General features: G+C 42.0%; 1 protein-coding gene across 1 annotated transcript in view; it reads right to left on the bottom strand.

Annotated features, from left to right (window-relative positions):
- Vit (vitrin) overlaps window positions 1-19,920 on the bottom strand; it is a 108,333-nt gene that overhangs the window by 43,020 nt on the left and 45,393 nt on the right. Inside the window, exons 4-6 of the mRNA XM_077105187.1 lie at window positions 16,566-16,722; window positions 10,809-10,942; window positions 5,454-5,548 (exon numbers count right to left, since the gene is read on the bottom strand). Coding sequence (XP_076961302.1) covers window positions 5,454-5,548; window positions 10,809-10,942; window positions 16,566-16,722 — 386 coding nt within the window. The remainder of the gene's footprint in view (window positions 1-5,453; window positions 5,549-10,808; window positions 10,943-16,565; window positions 16,723-19,920) is intronic.

The following is a 19,920-nucleotide window of genomic DNA, read 5'->3' as shown; positions in this document are numbered from 1 at the left end:
CATTCACCTTGATGGTTGCTAATAGTTGGTCTCCTTTAAATCTGTATGTAGATTGTGCCAGACAAGTCACTAAAGAGTTGGAGGCCACCTTGGGGGGTCAGCCTGCCTTCCAGTCTTCAGGCCATTCTCAAGCAGGACCAATCCTGCCTGATTTATGACATTTCCATTACCTTAAAGGGTCTGAGCTTCCAGAACAAGTCTAGGGAAGTGTTTATTTTCTCCGGAACATTCCCCTGTCTTACACTCAGGAAAATGCTAACAGGCATTGATGCCTCTTTAGGGAGATGCTGGCCCAGGTTTAACCTTCTTCACCAAGGGAAAAGCCATATAACAGAATTGCTTGTACACTTTAGGAAATAGGATATAAGAATTAATTTGAAGAGAAATATGTAAATAAGCTGATGGTACTCAAAACCTTAATTAATCTACAGTACACTAAAAATAAAACTTCAACTAGCAAATAGTGAACATTTTAAAAACTTATTGCATATTAAAAACAAAAATTATCTTTTTTTTTTTTTTTTTTTGGTACACCATTGGCTAATTCCAAGGCTTTAGAATACCCTATCTTTATTGGTGTGCCCATAATGGTTTGCTAGAGAGAAGTAAAATATCCTGGGGACAGCCATTGCTGCACTTAGGACGCAGGTGCTGTCAAACATTTTGCAAATTCAACCAACGTAGCCATCTCTCCGGTCTTCCATGAGCTGTTTCTGCCTGCTCCCCTTCACAGATCTGAACTGGCTTTAAGAGAGAGACAGAGAAAGTCACTTTCCCTGCCCCAGCCTTACGAACACAACGCTTAATCTGGTCCAAAGGGGATTCTTCATGGAACCAGATTCTTTTTGAGCAATTTGAAGTAAAACCCATAAAATAGTTTTTTTTTCTTTCCACATAATCTCAGATAGTTGGTCTCTCTTCAAAGTTTCAAAGATGTTCATGGGAAAGCTTTTCAAAACTTCCCTTAGGCTCTTAATGTTCTTTTCTTTTGGACACAGTCAAGAACAGCCCCAGAGAGCTCCTTCCTACACCTGGCCCCTCAGCAGAGTCACCGTGGGGGTGTTATGAAGCCAGACTTTAGGGAGCTGCTCACAGAGATGTCAACTCACTGAATCTGAGGTGGGTCTGGGATTCTGATTTGGGAATCATAGCCAGGACCAGGCTCCACTCTGGGCTCTCCCTACCAGCCCTGCCACTATAGCTTTCTGAGCCTGGTTCCTTTTGTTGTATCACGGGCATGGTCATACCTACCTGGGAAGGTTGTTGTCATAATTAGAGGTCAAGTCTATCAGGGGGAACTTGCATACCATGCTTGACACATGGCAGATATTCCGTAAGTGGCAGTAGCTGACATTTATCCCCATACTAAGTCTTCCCCTCTGCTGGTGGAAAACAGTGTTCTCACTAGGTGTCAGATGTGAGGTGAAGTGAAGGAGACAGAAGTCAGAAGCCTGAAGCCGGAAGCAGGTTTAGCAGCAATGTCTGGAGATAAGAGTGCTGGGGGAAGATTTGGTTCTTCCTATCACTAACTCATCCTATGCCTCAGGGTTAGATATGAGGGCAGGAAATGCAATATTCATTGAGCACCTACCATGCGCCACTTTTCAAAGTCCTCTTTTACACAAACATACACATTTAATATTTATCATGATCCAGGAAGTTGATTGAAGTATTCCTATTTTTGAGATAAGGAACAAGTTTTCCAAGAGGTCAAGAAATGTATTTAGGCTCACATGGACACATAGGTAGCAGAGCCAAGATTTGGACTCCATGTATTTGATTCCAAGTCGATGCCTCCTCCCTGCCTCCTTTTTCCAAAGAAGGGGGAGAAAGTGGGAGGCAAGTCTGGGGAAGGTTTAGGATCCCTAGATGTGGTTTTCATTAGAGGTGACCCAGAGCCCTTTGAGATCTCACAAAGCTATTGTCTTCTATGAGAGGGTGAGGAGTGGCCTTAGTGGGTAGGTTTGGGCAGTGAGGACAGAGGTTCCTAGAAAGTCAAACTTACTGCAATAACCTTCAGTTTGGCTTTCTTCCAGGTGAGGGCCTTAGCATTTGGCCAGAGGAGCTGGGCAGGGGGTGGGGATTGGGCGGTTTCTGGCTGTCTTGCTCAGTAGCTTCAAATAAAGATTTACTTTCCCTTTTCTTGCTATGGTACCAGGAATGTACTTTTATTTTTATTTATTTATTTATTTTTGTAAATTTCTACAAATGAACACTTACCTGGTTTTATTTAGCTCAGAGTAGATGGAAGCTCTAGCCAAATAACAGTTGCCCGCTGATGCTTGCTAACTGCCTGGGGGAACAGCATGTAAATCTCAGGTACTGTCTGTCCTCAGCATGAGCTGCACCAGGCAAATCAAGATGCCTTCTATTTTTCAAGTGAGATAATTTTCCGCAGAAGAAGGTTGTTATGCTTTTGGGGGTCGTCCTAACCTGATTTACCTGTTAACTCACATTCTTGGAGAGGCAAGGAAGCATTTTACGTGGGCATGCTGGGTCCTGAATGGTCTCCATCCCTTCTGCTTCAGCCAGTTTCTAAAGGAATTTAATCGTTTAAGGCAAAGCAGCAACACAAGGGGCACTCTTTTGTGATTCTCACTGGAATTTTTTATTTGAATTGGTAAAAACCTACTCCATGGTGGGCATGAGATTTTTTTTTTTTTTTTTTTTTTTTTATTAAAGTCTGAGGTCCCTCTATCTTGAAACCAGGCAGGACCCAAAGCCTCCCTTGTAGGTTGAAATGCTTATTATTTAGCTCAGGGTCTGGCACACTGCAGGTGCTTAATATGTGGTTACTGTGTGAATGAATGATGGGATGAACGTAAATCTTGAGACTGGTCATCAAGTAATAAGGAGCTGATAATAATACTTGATGAAACTGAAACAGAAAGTTGAAATGGCTTGGTAAAGGGACAAGTGACAAAGCAATGCCTGTTTTAACTGTGGCTTTTGCTAGTTTATGAATTTACATAGCAGCCAACTTCAAAATGAGTACCCAGGCCCACCTGCACTTCTCCGGAATGTTAACAACAGACATAGGGAACAAGCACTTGCTAGGAGTGGATGGTGTTAAGCTTGGCCACGGTGCTGGGGTAGATGGAAAAGTTTTGGAAATGATCTCTGCTATGAACATAGAAACCAAATGCATTCTATAACACCAGGCATCCCTTGGTTATAATTCCTCTCTCTCCCTCCACAACTTTACCTGTTACCAGGTGATACAATCAGAGTATGGGCCAGTTAGGACAATGACCTCGGGCAAGTTACTGAACCTCTCTAAGGGCCAGTTTCCTTATCTGAAAAAGGGGAAGTCACTGGTACTCTGTCCCGGGGTTATTGTACCGTAGGTGGCACTAGAGAAAGTACTCAGTTCATAGAGGAATCATAGAGGTTGTGTGAGACCCTTCCCATTTTTTAGAATTGAGCCGAAGGGCGGAATGACCCCTTCCTAAACGAGAAGATGTGTCCCTGAACTTCCCCTACGCTGGGCCATTGCAGTACCATCTGTGCAGTCACCAACCCCTCCTCTCTCCAGGCCAGTGAGCAGAAGGAAAGGTCCAGAAGAGGGAGGGCTTGGTAGCCAGGTTGTGGGGAGTGCAGTATTCAGGGCAAGAGCATATTCCCTCCCTTCCTTCCTGTCTTGTCCTCCCCATGACCGAAGAAGGTGCCGCAAGAGTCACTCATCTTTGTGCAGGGAAGGGAGCCGGGCATCTCACTTCCTGCGCTCTCCCTGAGGCTCAGCAGCCACGGGCCCAGCTTATGTGCTGCAGAAGCAGACTTGGCAGGCTTTTAGGAGAGTGTCCTGGGAGTCCAGAAATACTCTACCCTTTGGGGTAAGAAGAGGAAGTGCTTGACCTGTGGTTCCTGAGGTTAGGGGCTTACTTGAACATGGGGATTCACTCTGCTCTAGGATCTTCAGGAAGGCGACGAGAGGGCACCTGGAGTATCCTAGGCCAGCAGTCCTTAACTGTGAAGAAGAGGAAGGCGACCTCACTCTATCCCACAGCTCTCAGACCTCAAAGGGGATCAAAGGGAACCCCACAATTCCCAGAGCTCGTGTTCAGGGGCTGCCCAGAAATAGCAACCCTTATTTCACTGCTGTGTACAAGTGTGGATTTCCAGGGGTGGGAGAAAGGGGTGGGGGCCCAATGAGAAGGTCTAGGACAGATGGACAGTACCCCTGTGCCCCCCACACTTCAACTACTCAGAAATCACTATGTGAGTAGAAGTTGCTGGGCTAGGGGAGACAACAGGACACACCTCTTAAGGATGTCTCTGTCATCTGTTCCTCTTCCCTGTGTCCACACTCAAAAAGGACAGGTGATTTCTCAGAAATGGTCCATAAAACTAGCAGCTTGTAGATTGGGGTGGAGAAGAGCTGTATCCTTATAACTAACCACATCTAGATCACCACAATCATTAAAGATATAGATGACATAAAGATATAGTAATGAGGAAGACAACAACAAATTCCTATTTGTCAATGCTGGTCAAATTGAGAGTTTCTGTATGCACTGGTATTAAAATAAGAAAAGTCTAGGATAGTGATTTAGGGAGGAGTTTTTGGAGCCAGACTGTCTGGGTTGAACTCTCATCTCGGCTACTTTCTAGCTGTTTGGCAAAACGAGATCACTTAACATCTCTGTGCTGCATTTTTCTCAAACTGTACATTAGGGCTAAGAATAGTACATGCAGATGGTAGTCTGGGGTTGATTAAAGGCAACGATCAGGTAAAGGTCTTGGAGCAGTGCCTGGCATTCAGCGAGTCTCAGTAGATGCTAGCTTCCAGTGCCATTCTTAAACCTGTTCACTCCACATCTGTGACTAGCACCTCAACTACGTAAGCTGCTGGGAGCAAACACCAAATCCCACCAGAAGGCAGGTCCCAGACCACGATCATGCACAAGAGTTCTTGATTAAACACTGAAATACCGACAGAGGAATTCCTTGGCCTGAGGTCTACCTGTCCTTGTCTTGCTGTTCCCATGGAAGCCGGGTGGGCACAGTCCTGCAGACAATGTATTTTGGCTGGGGTTGTTCAGATTAGCTGCTCGCTGTTATCACAGAAGCCACCTCGTTCTCTTTGCTTCCTCCCTTCATTTCATACTAAATAAATCTGGCTTTTTTCCCTTTTAGTTGCCAGGGAACATTTCCAGACAGAATGTCATGTCATCTTCTAAAGCAGCAATGCAGTGAAATTCAAGGCAGCAGTCACTCCAACCGAAAATGACACAAACACAGGGCCAATCTCAAATTGTGAAAACAAAAAAAATTAAGCCTTCACTCCTTAGTCCCAGATGTCTGCTCCCATTGATGTCTGTGCCATGCTTCTGGCATCGGGTAAAATATCACCAGAGTCAGTGTGGCATGACCAGTTAAGATGTTAATTTCGACACCATCTCCTAAAACACAATATTGCTTATGTTTACGAACTCAGAAAGTTTAGATTAAATCACAAATGAACACTTGCCTGCTTTGGCATCTGGGCTTTTGGATGATGAATATGTAAGAGTTGATGGGTAGGTTACACGCTTTTGGGGTTTACTTTCTGCAAAAAAAGAAAAAAAAAGATTTATTTCTAGAGCTGGAGATTTTAGATGGTTCTATACTGGTAAGTTGATTTCCTCCTTCCAATTTATCTCGAGTTCAACAAAATCAGTCTCCTTTGTACTGACTTGTTGATTACAATAAGAAAACCAAGTGGCATTTTGTTTTCTTGTATGCCCTGTGTTTTATTAATGTTAGAACGGAAGCAATAAAATCTCCATAACTCAGTCGTTTAGCAGTAGCAACCCTTATTTCACTCATGATGATGTGACCTGTAAGTTAAGGTTTCATGCATGTGGCTTTGAATGCTTAATTATGACAGCAGATGGACATGAAATGCTGCACACTCTCTCCTCCCAGGTGCAAGGGCTCTCGGGTCCCCGGAAGGCTATACGTGCATGGCCATCTCTCACTCTCAGACTGCGCTGATCCATTCATGCTTTATGGTGGTAGAGAAAACTGAAAGTAGGTAAATATAGATCAGCCTTGAAAATAACCAAGTGTTGCCACCCAGGGAGAGACTTTAGATGCCCAGAGAGGGTGTGGATGGTACTGTCTAACAGGGAAACAATGGAAGCATAAAAAGGAAAAGAGATTAGGTGATCGACCAGGTAAGCAGCACTAAGCTTGGCAGGATGCAAACTGCCTGAGAAGGCTGCTTCCTGCAAAAGTCTTCTGACCACGAAGAGGAGCTGCCTGAAATTCCAAGGGAGCTTTGTTCTGCAATTAAACTGAGAGTGCTGGTGGAATGCAGTAAGCCCCCCAAAGGCAAATAATTTGTCTGAGTTGGTAGCTGTTGAATTCCCAGGGCCTCAGGCAGTGTCTGGCGTGTAAGGGCTCCCGGAGTCCTTACTCCGGAGGCTGAGGAATGACGCCTAGGCCTCTGTGAGGATTCATGCACCCCGGGATGTGGGTGTCCATTGTGATCCGTTATTTACATGGAATAATGGATGCATTGTGGCTCTGGACCTGAGGGAATTCTTTTATTAGAGGATAAAGGTTGTAGAAGACATGGTAAGGCACAAAAATCCTGGCGGGTGGGACTAAATCTTGCCAAATATCCTATTGGCTCAAGAGATTGTAGGGTCTTAGGAAGTGCCTGGGCCTGGGAGTCAGGAAAAAAAAAAAATCTAGGCTCTAGGCTTCTGTTTCAGTTTTCCTTTAATTAAGCTGTAGCAGCTTCCAAGACTCTTGTTTTTACATTCAGAAAATATGAGTAATGGTATGGCCACTACTAAACAACACAAAGCTGTAAGGAAAAAAAAAAAAAAAAACAGCTCATGGGTGAGACAATGCAAGAATTTTCAGAGGTGAAATGGTTGGGTTATGAGAACTTTAACCTAATTGGTGAATTAATCCTCTGTTATGGATTAACTAGTTAATCACCTGTAGGTGTGGCTGGAGGATGCAGGTCACTTGGTGGCATGCCTTTGAGGTTTACAGTTTGTCCCTGGTGAGGAGAGCCCTTTCTGATTCCTGTTTTCCATGTTCTGAGCTGCTGTTCTCCATCATGCCCTTCTACCATGTTGTTCTGCCTCACCTTGGGCCCAGAGCTATGGAGTCAGCCATCTATGGACTGAGACCTCTGAAACCATGAGCCTCAAATAAACTTTCCCTCCTCTGTGTTGTTCTCGTCAAGTCTTTTGGTCACAGAAATAAAAAAGTTGACTAAAACAATATATTTAATATATACTGAAAACATATATATCATGTACATATCTATAAAGATGCAAAAACTCATTCTGGTGTAACCTATAAGTGCCACTCAAAGGCAAAATGAGGCAAAGCATTTGGGGCTATTGGCTGTAGTCACTTCATCTCATTAAAATCACCTGGGGAGTACAATGTGGCATTTCCAAGTTCTCCACATGGGTCCAAGTATGCTCCCAACAGATACTAATTGGGGCCATTTCAGAACCCATAAGGGCCCCACGGCTGTGGGCCACATTTTTATTAACAGAAAGTGATCAGACACATCATCTCCCTGCATTCTTTATTCTTCTCACCACTAAAACCTAATGTTTCTGTTTCTATTCAGAAGGAAAAAGAGCATGAGCTGAGTTTTCCGAAATGTAAATCAAAAACAATTGGGGGTCCTTTCCTGACTTTTAAAATCCCAGGACTGTCCAAAGATCATGCTGACCAAAAATGCTCATGCCCCTCAAACCCGGTTTCCCAAAGCAAATTAATTATAGGAGCACAGTGACCTGTAAAAAATTAGAAATAAAAACCTAGAGAAAGGTCACAAGGATTCTGACATGATCCAGTTAAACTCGTTGGCCATGAACCTCTGAATAACGGGGCGTTCCTTGGCTGCAGCCTTCTGCTGCAGTGCACTCCGTAACTCATCCATTCGAGAGGCTTCCTAGCCACCGCAGAAGCACAGATGTTTATTATCGTTGGCGAAAAGTACTTTCGGTTAAATGTCACTAGGAGGAATGAGGGGAGATGGAAGTTGAAATTTATAGGGAATAATCTCAGCAGATTGATTTTCATTTTAAAAACCTAAAACATCTCTTACTCTCATGGAATTAATTTTTTCTTTTAAGCCTCTGGTGGGATTCTTGAGTTGCAGGCTGAGCCCCTTAAGGTTGAAATGCTCTTATTTAGCCAGGGGTTACTTGGAAACACCTATGTGAGATTATATTTCTTTCTGTCTCAACATATTTGTATTCTAGACACTAGCATTTTCAGATGGTCTGCTCTGAGTTCTGTTATGAGGCAAAGACCCGCAATATTGCAGTTGATGCCCTTCCACTATCTGATAAAGAAACCAGTCCAATTTGAACCCGAGTTGTATAGAACCTGGCAGGCAACAGGGAACAGGGATTGTTCAATTTGAGAAGAATCCTCAAAAGTCTGTTTTTAGTTGTATTACAACCCTGACAGTTGGAGAGTAGTCGGGTTTAGGGCACAGGATGCCTAACAGTGCTAGAGAACCATCCAGGCTGGAAGACCTAGTATGTTAGGAGACATTTCTCTGCTTCAGTTGCCCCTTCATAGGCGGCTCCATGTCAGGAAAGTCCCATGACAGTTCCAGGAAGATTTGCTAGAATCTAGTTTAAGATCCTTCTGAACTGTCTTAGAGAAAATGGGAGATTCAGGTCCTAAACAGTGGAGGTTTAAGTTGACATCGGAGACTGTGTTGTGCTCAAACGTTGATGGGGAATATGTCAAAAGCCTGAGGGGCCCCTGCTGGCCAATCTCATAAGTGAGCACCAATCAGGACAATGATAATAATATACTGTATTTAAAAAAACAATTCACCAGTCCATAGTCCACATTAAAAACAAAAACAAAAATGCACAGGTTGAGGGGGAGGAAGAAAACTCCTCTTTATATAAGAATACTAGCTAATAAATGTGGAAGGGATGACAAAATTAGGAAAAATTATGATTTTGCAATTACAGTTGTTTCCCTGGATTCCTGAATCTGTGGATTCAACTAACCTCAGATTGAAAATACTTAGAAAAAGAATTATGTCTGTGATGAACATGTATATACTTTTTTTCTTGTCATTATTCCTTAAACTATATATATATATATATATATATATAACTATTTACATGGCATTTACACTATATTAGGTATTATATAAGTAATCTAGGGATGACAAGAAGTATATGAGAGGATGTGTGCAGGTTATATGCAAATAGAATACCATTTTATGTAAGGGATTGAGGATCCTGCAGATTTTGGCATCCAAAGGGGATCCTGGAATCAGTCTCCATGATACTGAGGGACTATTATACTAACATAATTCTTACTACAGCAAGGATGAGCACTGGATATTAAAACTACCAAGTTAAATTTATTTGGGAACCAGTTAGCCAAGTGGTTTTAAAGTATAACTCTATAGATTGTTTATTAATTACGAGTATCTTTGACTGGGAGAGAAATGGAATGTAGCCAACTAATCAAATTTACTATCACCAATAATTAGATAAGTCAACACTATGTGCCTCTTGATGTGGCCATTGTGGTATGACCCCATGGATATGCCATATGACCTATCCTTTTCAAAATATTTAACCTGAATCCAATCATGAGGAAGCAGTTGGAAGTGTTTTTCATCCAGATTATAGGACATGCTAGACAACTGACCTGGACTTCATAGATGTCAATGCCATTCTTGACCAAAGAGGTAGTGTGGTGGGTGATTAAAGATACTAACTGAACATGACAACCAAATGCAATGCATAACTTTTGATCAGATTGTAGATCTGATTTTTAGGATAAAAAACAAATTATAATAAAAATATTTTTGAGATACTTGAATAAGAACTTTTTGTTAGATGCTATTATTATTTCAAGATTATATTCTGGGTGCAGTATTGGTATCATTGTCATTTTGGAAAACGATTCCTACAAGATGTGTACTGAAGTATTCAGGGATAAAGTGTCATGTTGCCGGCAACTTATGTTCACATGGTTCAGAAAAAAGTATCCATAGATGACAGATAGATTGGCAGACAGAACAAACGTGGCAAAATATTAGCAATTCATGAATTTGGGTGAAAGAAATATGGATATTCATTGTACTCCTCTTTTAATTTTTCTGTTAATGTGAATGTTTTAAGAATAAAGGCTTGATTTGGGGAAATTCACAAGAATAGAAAAAGGTGGGAAGGCAGGTCATGATAGCACCAAGAATACTAGGTTATCTTTCACTGGGAAATTGCACTACAGTGGTCATTATAGATCATTGTTTTTAACTTTTTGAAAGAGAGAAGAGTGAAAATGATTATCTATAAAAATCCTGTGGCTCTAGATAGGGAGAACTGATTGAATAGTAAAACAATTATTTACACACAAATTTAAAAAATTGAAACTAAAATTGTGGCTCAGTTTTTTTTTTTTTCCTAAGCACATGCTTCCATTTGTTCATTTACCAGAAATCTTAAAGGATAAATGCCCACATATGGGGCATATTAACCTAAAAACAAAAGACTAGTTTAAAAATATAAATTATTAATGCAATCCACTTTATTAAAAGTTTGATTGTACTTATAGATAGCAGCAATGTGTTTAAAATGAGCAATTTGAGGCTCTTAATAGTTCCAGATTTGACTTTGTAGTGATTTATTATGTAATTATAATTCATCGTTTCATGATCTTAGAAGAAGTAGTGCTTTGGATTTTTATGAGATGAAGTGGGCCATCAACAAAAGCTAAAAGCTCATTGAAAAGAGCAAACTTCACCCTGGGAGGTCATCCCAAATGCCTACTGTTAGCAGTGTTTCTCCAGCATGTGGCCATACCTGAGACGATGAAGGATTCTCTCCATCTTGGTAGGGATAAGGACTGAACACCATTGGAGAAACTCCCTTTGTAACCGGACTGTCCTGCCACTTTCTGAACAAGTATTTTTCCTCCTGAATTATCGAGCACACCACTATGAAAAGAAAAAAAAAATTTTGAAGAAAGTACAGAAATGCTCTTTGACATCCCCAAACACGCAAGACAGTCTCCATCTTTCTGTAGACATACAAAAGCAGTGAGGTTAAGGAAAAGTTTACCCTCACCTGCAGCCAAGCCCCAATAAGGGTGCCTCCATCAACCTAGCCGGGTACCTGACCTGCCAGGTTCAGTGTCCTCTTTCTTCTTATAACCCCATCTGTCAGTCAGGAATTGGTCACCATGCCTCAAATTTCATTTTTCCCTGGATTTCTCATTCCTAATGGATTTTCTCCCTTTTTCTTTCTTTTTTTCTTTTTCTTTTTTGTTTGTTTGTTTTGAGTCACAGTCTCACTCTGTTGTCCAGTTTCAAGCGATCCTCCCACTTTAGAATCCTGAGTAGATGAGACTTACAGGCTGCACCACGATACCCAGCTTCTCACTGGTTCTTTCAGGTAAAACTTCTTTCCTGACAAATTCCAATTTTGTTTTGTGATATCATGGAAAGAATCCAGTCATTACAAATGGCAGTATGAAATTATTAATTTTCTTAACAGAATTTATTTCCATTCTGTACTTGCTCCTTCCAAAGTATGAGTTGCTTTAGAGCTCTGCTTTAATTCTAATTCCTTGAAGAGGCATTTTTTTAAAAATTATATGGTTGGGAATGGAACCCTGGGCCCCTTGCATGCCAGGCAAGTGCTCTATAATTGAGCGACATCCCTGACCCAGTATGGAGTAATTAAAAGTAAATTATTCTTTTCGTTTCAGGCCAGGGAGGGAATATGTGCAGCTAAATTAGACACATTAAAATAGTCCCCAGTACTGGGAGTGTACCGCAATGATAGGATGCATGCTTAGAATGCATGAGACCTGGGTTCGATTCCCAGTTCTGCAAAAAGAAAAGTGTTTCCCAAAGACTCAAAATTGTGTCTTTTAATTTCTAAGATTTCTCCAGGTTTCAAATCCTAATGTGACAGTGACTGACATGTCTATGTTGATGTTTCTTCTTCTCTGTTAGGCAAGGGGTCCACTTTGGTTCCTAAATAGCACTTTCACAATGTCATCTCCTAGCCTCAGAGCCTAATGTGGCTTCTTTGGGTATCCATACTTCATGGCACTGGAGGCAGGGCATGAGAAAGTATGTGGATTTGTTTCTATCGATATCTTTCCCCGGCTCTGGTAGTGGTAGTTGCCATTTCCCGCCCTCCCACCTTCACTGTGAGTCAACCACATTCAACACTCAACTTCCCAATGACCCGGAAGGAAAGAAAGTGATAATAATACTTGACATGTGAAGCACTTGATTACTTTAAAATCATGTCACGTATGACATCTCCATGGGTCCTCCCAGCAAACCTCTGAGTTGTGGAGTGGAGGGAACACTGCAATTCCCATTCCCTAGAAACAGGCTGTTTGTAGGAGTGACTGATTCACTCAAGGTCTGGTTGTGAATTGCAAGAGGAATTTGAATCCTAACTGACTCCTAAGTCTAACTGACTCCAATCCTGGACTGGTCCCTTGAGGTCATGCTACCTTTTAGGGTTCAAGAGCATAGGACCTCCTATGACAACTCCATCTCACTCCCCAGAGTCTTTACTTCCTGCTGTCTCTCCACAATCGGGGGAGTCGGGCTGGTCTCTATTCACCTGGCCAACCACGCATTTCCACTCATATGGCTTTGATTATGCTGCTGTTTCCCCTGGAAAATATGGTTCCATGTCTGCCTGACCAGGCCTGAGCAGCTTTCCAGGTGTACATCTATTCCCAGCATCTCCTTTCTTCTACAGATCCTGCCATTGCCCTTCACCCCCGGCCCTCTCAGAATCTTGTTCTCACAACTCCTAAAGTACTTCCTAAAGATTTCTGGAATTAATTTCATCTCTCAACTGAGCTGGAAAATTTCTTATGGAAAGGACAGAATTTTATACCTTTGTGTGGGAAGGCCTATTTGTGGCCTTTGGGCACCAATTATACCAGTGTTTGGGAGAGGATTGCCATGATTTCAGGATTTTGAGAGCTGATTGACTTGACATTGGTAGCTTGAAATCAACCATGGTAGGAGGAGGTATATGTGGGAAAGGGAAAATCAGGCCTCTCCCCTCCTTGCCTTCTTTTGAAAAGTTGTTTGTTAAAACATTTTCCAGCATACTATTGGCTCAGTCTGAAAATCATGAGGATTTTTTAAACAATTACCTCATGCTCTCTTTAACTTATAATGAATGGGGAAAATGGGAAATAACACTTACCCTTTTCTTTTTCTCCAGAGAAATCATTCTGCCCTTGGGTTTATATTATATTACACCTAGGACTGCTTTTTTGAGGAACCATGTGCCTGTGCCCACACTTCTGTATAAGAGTCAGGAGCCCTGTAGCTGTGACATCCCTTGGGAGGGCTATGAAAGACCGGAAACCCAGACTTTCCAACAATTGTAAATGCAGAACTATGAGTTCTCATGAAATTTGCGTGTTAGGGTAGAGAAAAGCCTCATCTTCCCTCCTAATTGGAGGGTACAGATATTTCAAAATCAGGGAGACTAGACCAATGTAGAAGATATACTAGAGAAGGAGGGAGACAGCTGGGAAAAGGCTGTGGTTTCACTTGTTGGCAGATGGGAGCTCAAAGAGGTTGCAATTTGGAGAATGTATGGAAATTTGTATCTTCATTCTCTGACAGAGCAAAACAAGTTCCACTTCTTGGTGTTCCTCAGATGCTCTGCATGGGGCTGCACATGGTGTTGATGTCCACATGTTTCCTGTCCCTGGTACCAGGGGTTAGGGTTAAGCTGATTGTAAGTGCCTTGGTTCAGAGAGAAGGAACAGTGCTGCTGTTCTAGGGGTGGGCATTTGGCCAAAAGTCAGTGGGAAGAGTATTCTGCATGGAGGTGGCCTCTTCATTGCTCCATCTCAGAGAAATCTCTTTTCCCTAGCACTTGGCTCCACATTAATACAGGGTTAGTTTAGGATAAGACTGAGCCAAAATACAATGTCTCAAATATGTCCATTATCTTCTTGGTTTGAAGTAATCAAGGAGATGACTTATAAGAAAACATATGAGCTTGTTATAGTATATAAATATGAATTAAAATTAACCTGAATTTCTAAGCCAACATATGCTCTCTCCTACCTTCCAGTTCTGACTGTGGGGAATTCTACCAGGACAGTGGCTGTAGGTCCCCAATGCACTTTTGACTCATGTACTCTATGTCTTAAATCCTACCTCCTGAAAACAGACTTGCTCTTTTGTTAAAAAACAAAGCTAAAGTGGCAACCAAAATTCCAGTTTTTCCTTTTTACCCTTCCCAAGGATAGCAATACCTCTTTCCAACAAGTTTTCCCATTGTGCCAGGAAGCCACATGGCATTCACTTGGTTAAGCAGCCAATATTGTTTCTGAAGCATTCTAGCTCTTTTCTTCCACCTTCAGCTATATTCTTCTCACCAAGCCTCTAGTCCATCCCACACACTGGGACTGCAGAGCCCTGGTCCAGTGAATGCCCTTCCTGTTTTCTTTCCGGGGTACACCTGTCCTTCATAAAGTTTTTCTAACTCTGACTCCTGTGAAGTCTACATCCTCCTGGAGTCCTCCCTTTGTACGTTAAGGGATGCTGAGACTCCCTTGTTCTTATCAAAATGTATCAATTGGGCTCTGAGCTGGAAGTCAGGAGAAATGAGTTCTAATCTTCAGTGTGCAAATAACGAGCAATTTAATTGACTTCTCTATGACTAATGTCCTCTTTTGAAAAATGGACATGCTAAAAGTGCCTCATAGGACTGAGTTGAAGTTAGGAGAGAATCATAACACCTGGATTCCTTATCATTTTTTTTAAAAAATATTTTTATTAGTTATAGATGGAGGCAATGCCTTTATTTTATTTATTTTTTATGTGGTGCTGAGAATCAAACCCAGTACCTCTCACATGCTAGGCAAGTGCTCTACCACCGAACCACAATGACATCTTTGGTGAGGTCAAATTTACTCTGTGCCTCTGTTATTCCTAGGAAATGTGGAAGGGTAGGAGAGAGTCAGCAAGTACCACAGGCAGCAATGCATCAACCATCTAGGGTCCCAATTGGAAAAATACAGGCCACCTCAGGACAGGCTCAGCCTCTGCAGTAGATGTCACTGTCTACACAGACATGAGAGTCTATACAGACACAGACAGGAGAGAGCTCACAGTTTTGGTGGGCTGTATGGGCCTGCACAAGTTCATAAGCTGTGTGTGAGCAAGCATGTGTGTGTATCAGTATGTGAAGGAGGCATGCACATGGCACAGATTAATCACATAGGGCATGCACATGTGTATTTGTGTATGTGTGTGTATACTCTTATTTTTGGCATGAAATTGACTTTGGGGCAAAAGGGAATTTTTATTTCACAATCCGAAGTTAGGAAACAATGTTTGGTGTCATTTTATTTACAATTCCACTACTTGTACTTAATAAATTATCATAGTCCTGCTGCCATTGAAAAACCAATTAGCTCATGAACCCTCAGCAATAGTGGGGAAAAGGGAAGTATGAATGATCAAATCTATCAGTAATTCCTAAACTTTATTTTATGTAACTTTATTTTTCCTTACTGTTTACTCTAAAGTTTAGGACATCTACTGATGCTATGAGAAAGAATGGATTTTACATTGTCACCTCTCTTTCTGGCAGAGATAATGATTGAACAAACCATTGGCTTATGTGTAAATACAGAAAAGGAACAAGATACCAGAAGCCTGAAGAATTCAGAGACCTCATCCAGCATCCATTTGCTGAGCACTGACTTGGGAGTCACCTCTCAAAGTTGTGCTGGCAGCAGTTAGGAGCATGGGCCCTGCAGCTGGCTGGACTTGGGTTTGAATCTCTGTCCTGATATCTTTAAACAGGGTGGCTAAAGCAAAGTTATTAACTGGTCTTCATCTTTAAGAGGTGCATAATAGTAGTAGATACCACTTAGGAGAATTGGAAGACTAAATAAGACAGCCCAGGTGAAGTGCTGGGCCCATATGTGCCAGCCTTATCCTCAAAGTTATTAAGGAAATATGCATTTCCCTGTGTGTTGACCCCAAATTTACAAAAAAGTAGTCTGAGGATTTTGGGAAGGTCATTTTGCATATCTCCTCATTTGAGAAGTGACTTAGTTCAAAGCATGCCCTGTTTCCTGTCCTCCTTCCTGAATCTCAGACCAACACTTGACCAAGTGATACCTCCCACCACCCTTCTTCTCACTTCTTTGTCTCCAGGCCATCACTAGAAGCATGCTGACATTTTTTCCTTCAAACTTCTGGGCATTCTTTGGCCATGTCCCTCTCATTTCCTTGCCCAGCACATACAGGTAGAAACAAAAATGGCTTCGGTTTGGTTTGGTTTCCTTGTCATGAACTTAAAAGAGTAGAATTCTTCCCTCCCCATCAAGATATAAAGAGAAGTGAGCTGTCTTTTCTCAGAGTGTTGTGGAAGGAGATGCTGGGCCACATGACTTCTGGGTCCTCCCTTTGGGATGTAGCTGCCAAATAAAATGCAGGATGCTCAAATTTGTATATTTTTGTTTGCTAAATTCAGCAACCCTGCACCACTGGCTCCCTGTCAGCACCTTGATTGCTAGTTATTAAGTAGCTCAGAGCCACCCACCTGTGTACCGCTGCGCCACACACACTGGAGTAAGACGCGTAGATTCCAGTGCCATAAACGTGGTACTTGGGGTCTTGGCATCCTGCTGGACATTTCACAATGAACTCAGGATTGATTATCTTTCCAGCTTTGACATCACAGTTGATCTGAGGCACAGCTGGGAATAGAAAAGGAGGTCAAAATTACACCTGTTGTATCAGCTTATATATGAGATGACTCCATTAGGTTGTAAGTGTTCATTTGCTTAATTTCTAGAAGTCAGGACCTGGGCTGACCCTGCATCCCTTCCATATAATGAAGGCAGAGATGTGAATAGAACATTCCTCAGACCAAATGCACAACAATGTCCACCCATTGCATTCAACCTGCTAGGAGCAAAAATTTATTCCTGTGCTTATTTGGACAATTAATTAATTTAAGAAGAGAACTCTGGGAAAAGACCCACCTCTAGTGACCAGAAATGTAATTTTGAGTCAATGGTGGGAGGGTACTGGGTTTTCAGAAGCTCTGTTGTTAGCTCAGAAACAGAAAACTCTAAGACAACCTCACATGAGGAAGGAAAGCTATTGCAGGAAGGGCCAACAAAGAAAGCATAAGTCTTGGGGTCAGAGATGACTGGGGTAGGCCTGGTGGGAGGGCAGTGGATGGGTAGGGCTGGACCAGGTTCAGGGGGTTGAAATGCTTGTGTTCTGTGCAGGATGTGGGACACCAAGGAAGGTCTTTGGACTGGGAGAGATATAACGAAAGTGACCTTGGTCCTAGAGGATTCTCTAGGCCTAGGTGCCAGGCCACTATGGGAGTGATCTTTTCTCATTTGCTTCAACACTTTGTGAAAAGCTGGGAACTCCCCTGATGAGCATCCAGGGAAGCTCATCCACTCTTTTCTCCCTCTTTGGCTTTGTTACTTCTTGCAGACTAGTCCTGTGTAATAAGAAAGTCTTCTGGAGCTAAAAGCTTGCCTGGGGGATCAGGTGGAAGACATGCTCTATTAATAATAACTAAAAAAAGATGGGGTTGCATCTTCCCCACAAAGATTTTCCCTCAAAAACTCTTGAAGTAAAAGGTCTCCTACGTAAGACAATCCTGGTGTCCTTCAAGATGGAAATGTATCCGGTCCTAGGCCCCATTCTTCAGAAGAGATTCTGCAATATAAGCCCAGTTGTGATGGTCCCCAGAAACAGGTCATTCAACCATGAAAAGGCAAGAATTTGGAAGCAAGTGCGACTGTTGCGTGCTGCGACACTGGAGGGCTGAGCTAGAACTGAAGGGGTCAACTTTCCACAGAGGCAGATTTTGCCAAGAACTTTCTAGGAATTGGCATTGTCCTTAAAGGAATGGGCTGCCTCCTGAAGCAGTGAATCCCCATTGGTGGAGATGTGCAAGCAGAATGATTGGAGAGGATTTCTACATTGGGTGGGAGGTGGAAATAAAACCTCTCCCAGTGCTAAGAATCTGTGATTACACGCATGGATCCAGGAGCCCTGCCAGGCCACCCACCCTCTAACTGAGTTACCAAGATGGTTTCAGAGTTGCTAATGGGTTCCAGCTGTTTCCAAAAAGCGCAAGCTTTTTTTTTTTTTTTTTTTTTTTTTTAACCCTTATGTACCTGAATGAGCTGAGTTACATTTCCTTCAGGTTGGAGAAAGAACAGAAATTAGAACTTCTGCTCATTTCTTACACCTCCCAGAGGAGTTTTGCCACTTAGGGCTAGGCCAGCAAGGTGCTCCTTCTGGGAACAGGGGCTGAATTTGATCACAGGCTTAAGCAATTTGTGGTCTATATTAAGAAGTGGAGAACTGTGGTTAAAACAGTTGGTTTCATTCTCCTTACCAAAGGTTGTCTCCTCACCACTGTTATTTCCTTTATACCTTTTGTGCCTTTCAACTCTGATATTCATGGCTGCATTTACTGTTTTGGGTCTAGGAGTACATTTTTTAAGGCAATTTTTTGGGGTTGAAAATGCCAAATCAGCTAATTGCTTGGTCCCTAGGTGGAACTGGAGCACGTTCGATTCTCCTTTCCTTCACAGATCACTTACACATTCCCAAATGCATCTCCTCCTTTACATGTAAAAAAAAAAATAAAAAACTTCTTTTGGATCTCAGTTTTTTGAAATAGGAAGTAACAAGTCCTGTGGCCTGGAATTACATTCTGACATAATTCAACACTTGGAGATTTGGGGTCTCCTGGCAGGCCAACCAAATCTTTTGGGATTGAGTAAAGGGGTGCAAATCCAGAAGCTTCTGCATGAATAATGTACAATGACCAAACCTGTTGAAAGACTTCCTGGTGCACACAGTACATGGGGTAGGATTTTCCATGAAATAGTTGGCTTAAAAGACAAGGGGAAAATGCCACATGGGAATATTTTGCATCCTGCTAATTAATTCCCCCTCTTCCTTGGAGGGGCATTTGTTGTTTGTTTGGGGTGTGTGTGTGTGTGTGTGTGTGTGTGTGTGTGTGTGTTAATTACAATGCCTAGGAAATATTTTAAATAAGTTTTGTTATATTTGTACCCAATAGGACCAGCAAAATTGGTGGATGAACTCATTAACTTGAAACAAAGGAAATCAAGCACATATGCTCATGTACTTTGGAAAAACACCAAGCAATGGCAAAGTGTGGTTAAAGGTCAAATATTTGTTAAATTTGTATAGAGAATTAAGCAGGAGAGAATGAACTAATTAAATTTTGCAGAGTAATTGCCAAAATCATTGGAAAGTGTAGTGCACGTCCAGCCAGAAAACAGCAACCATTTGTATCTTTCTGGCGGCTCTTCTTTAAGAATATTTTTTTAAAAAATGGCTCATTTCTTTACAGTATTTCCCCAGTTATTTGTGAAGTAGTTTGTTTTCTTTTTAACCATCAAAGACTCTTCCATTCCTCCACTTGGTCTTTGCATTTCCTCTGAATGCTTTTGAACTATTCAATGCTTACAAGTTGGGTTTTCCTTTCTCTCTCTCTTTTGTTGTTTAGGTTCATTTTTTTTTTTTTTACATTTTCTTTTCTCCTCTGGGTTTTATCCCTAAAATATAAAAACCAGACTTTCTTGAGAGGACAATTCAATAGCAAGGCAGCTCAAGAAGCTTCATTCTCAGGCCTGAGAGGAGCAGGCTGACATTTTGACTGATGTTCAAACAGAGGGGAAGGCTAACCTCAGGTAAGAACTTATTTGCAAGTTCCAAAAAGATCTGTTACTAAGAGCACAGGGGAAGAGCAAGACAAAAGCTTCCTCCATTCCTTCTGGAGTGCACTGTTTCGGTGGCAGTGAGGAAGACCTTAGGCTGTGGTCACCGAGGACAGAGGGAGTGCCCACAGAAGCCTGTGCTTTGCTGTCTGCTCTGCTCCTCCCTAT

The sequence above is a fragment of the Callospermophilus lateralis genome, chromosome 14, assembly GCF_048772815.1.
Source record: "Callospermophilus lateralis isolate mCalLat2 chromosome 14, mCalLat2.hap1, whole genome shotgun sequence".
In the NCBI taxonomy this organism is placed as follows: domain Eukaryota; kingdom Metazoa; phylum Chordata; class Mammalia; order Rodentia; family Sciuridae; genus Callospermophilus; species Callospermophilus lateralis.
This window is presented reverse-complemented; position numbering and strand designations above follow the sequence as displayed.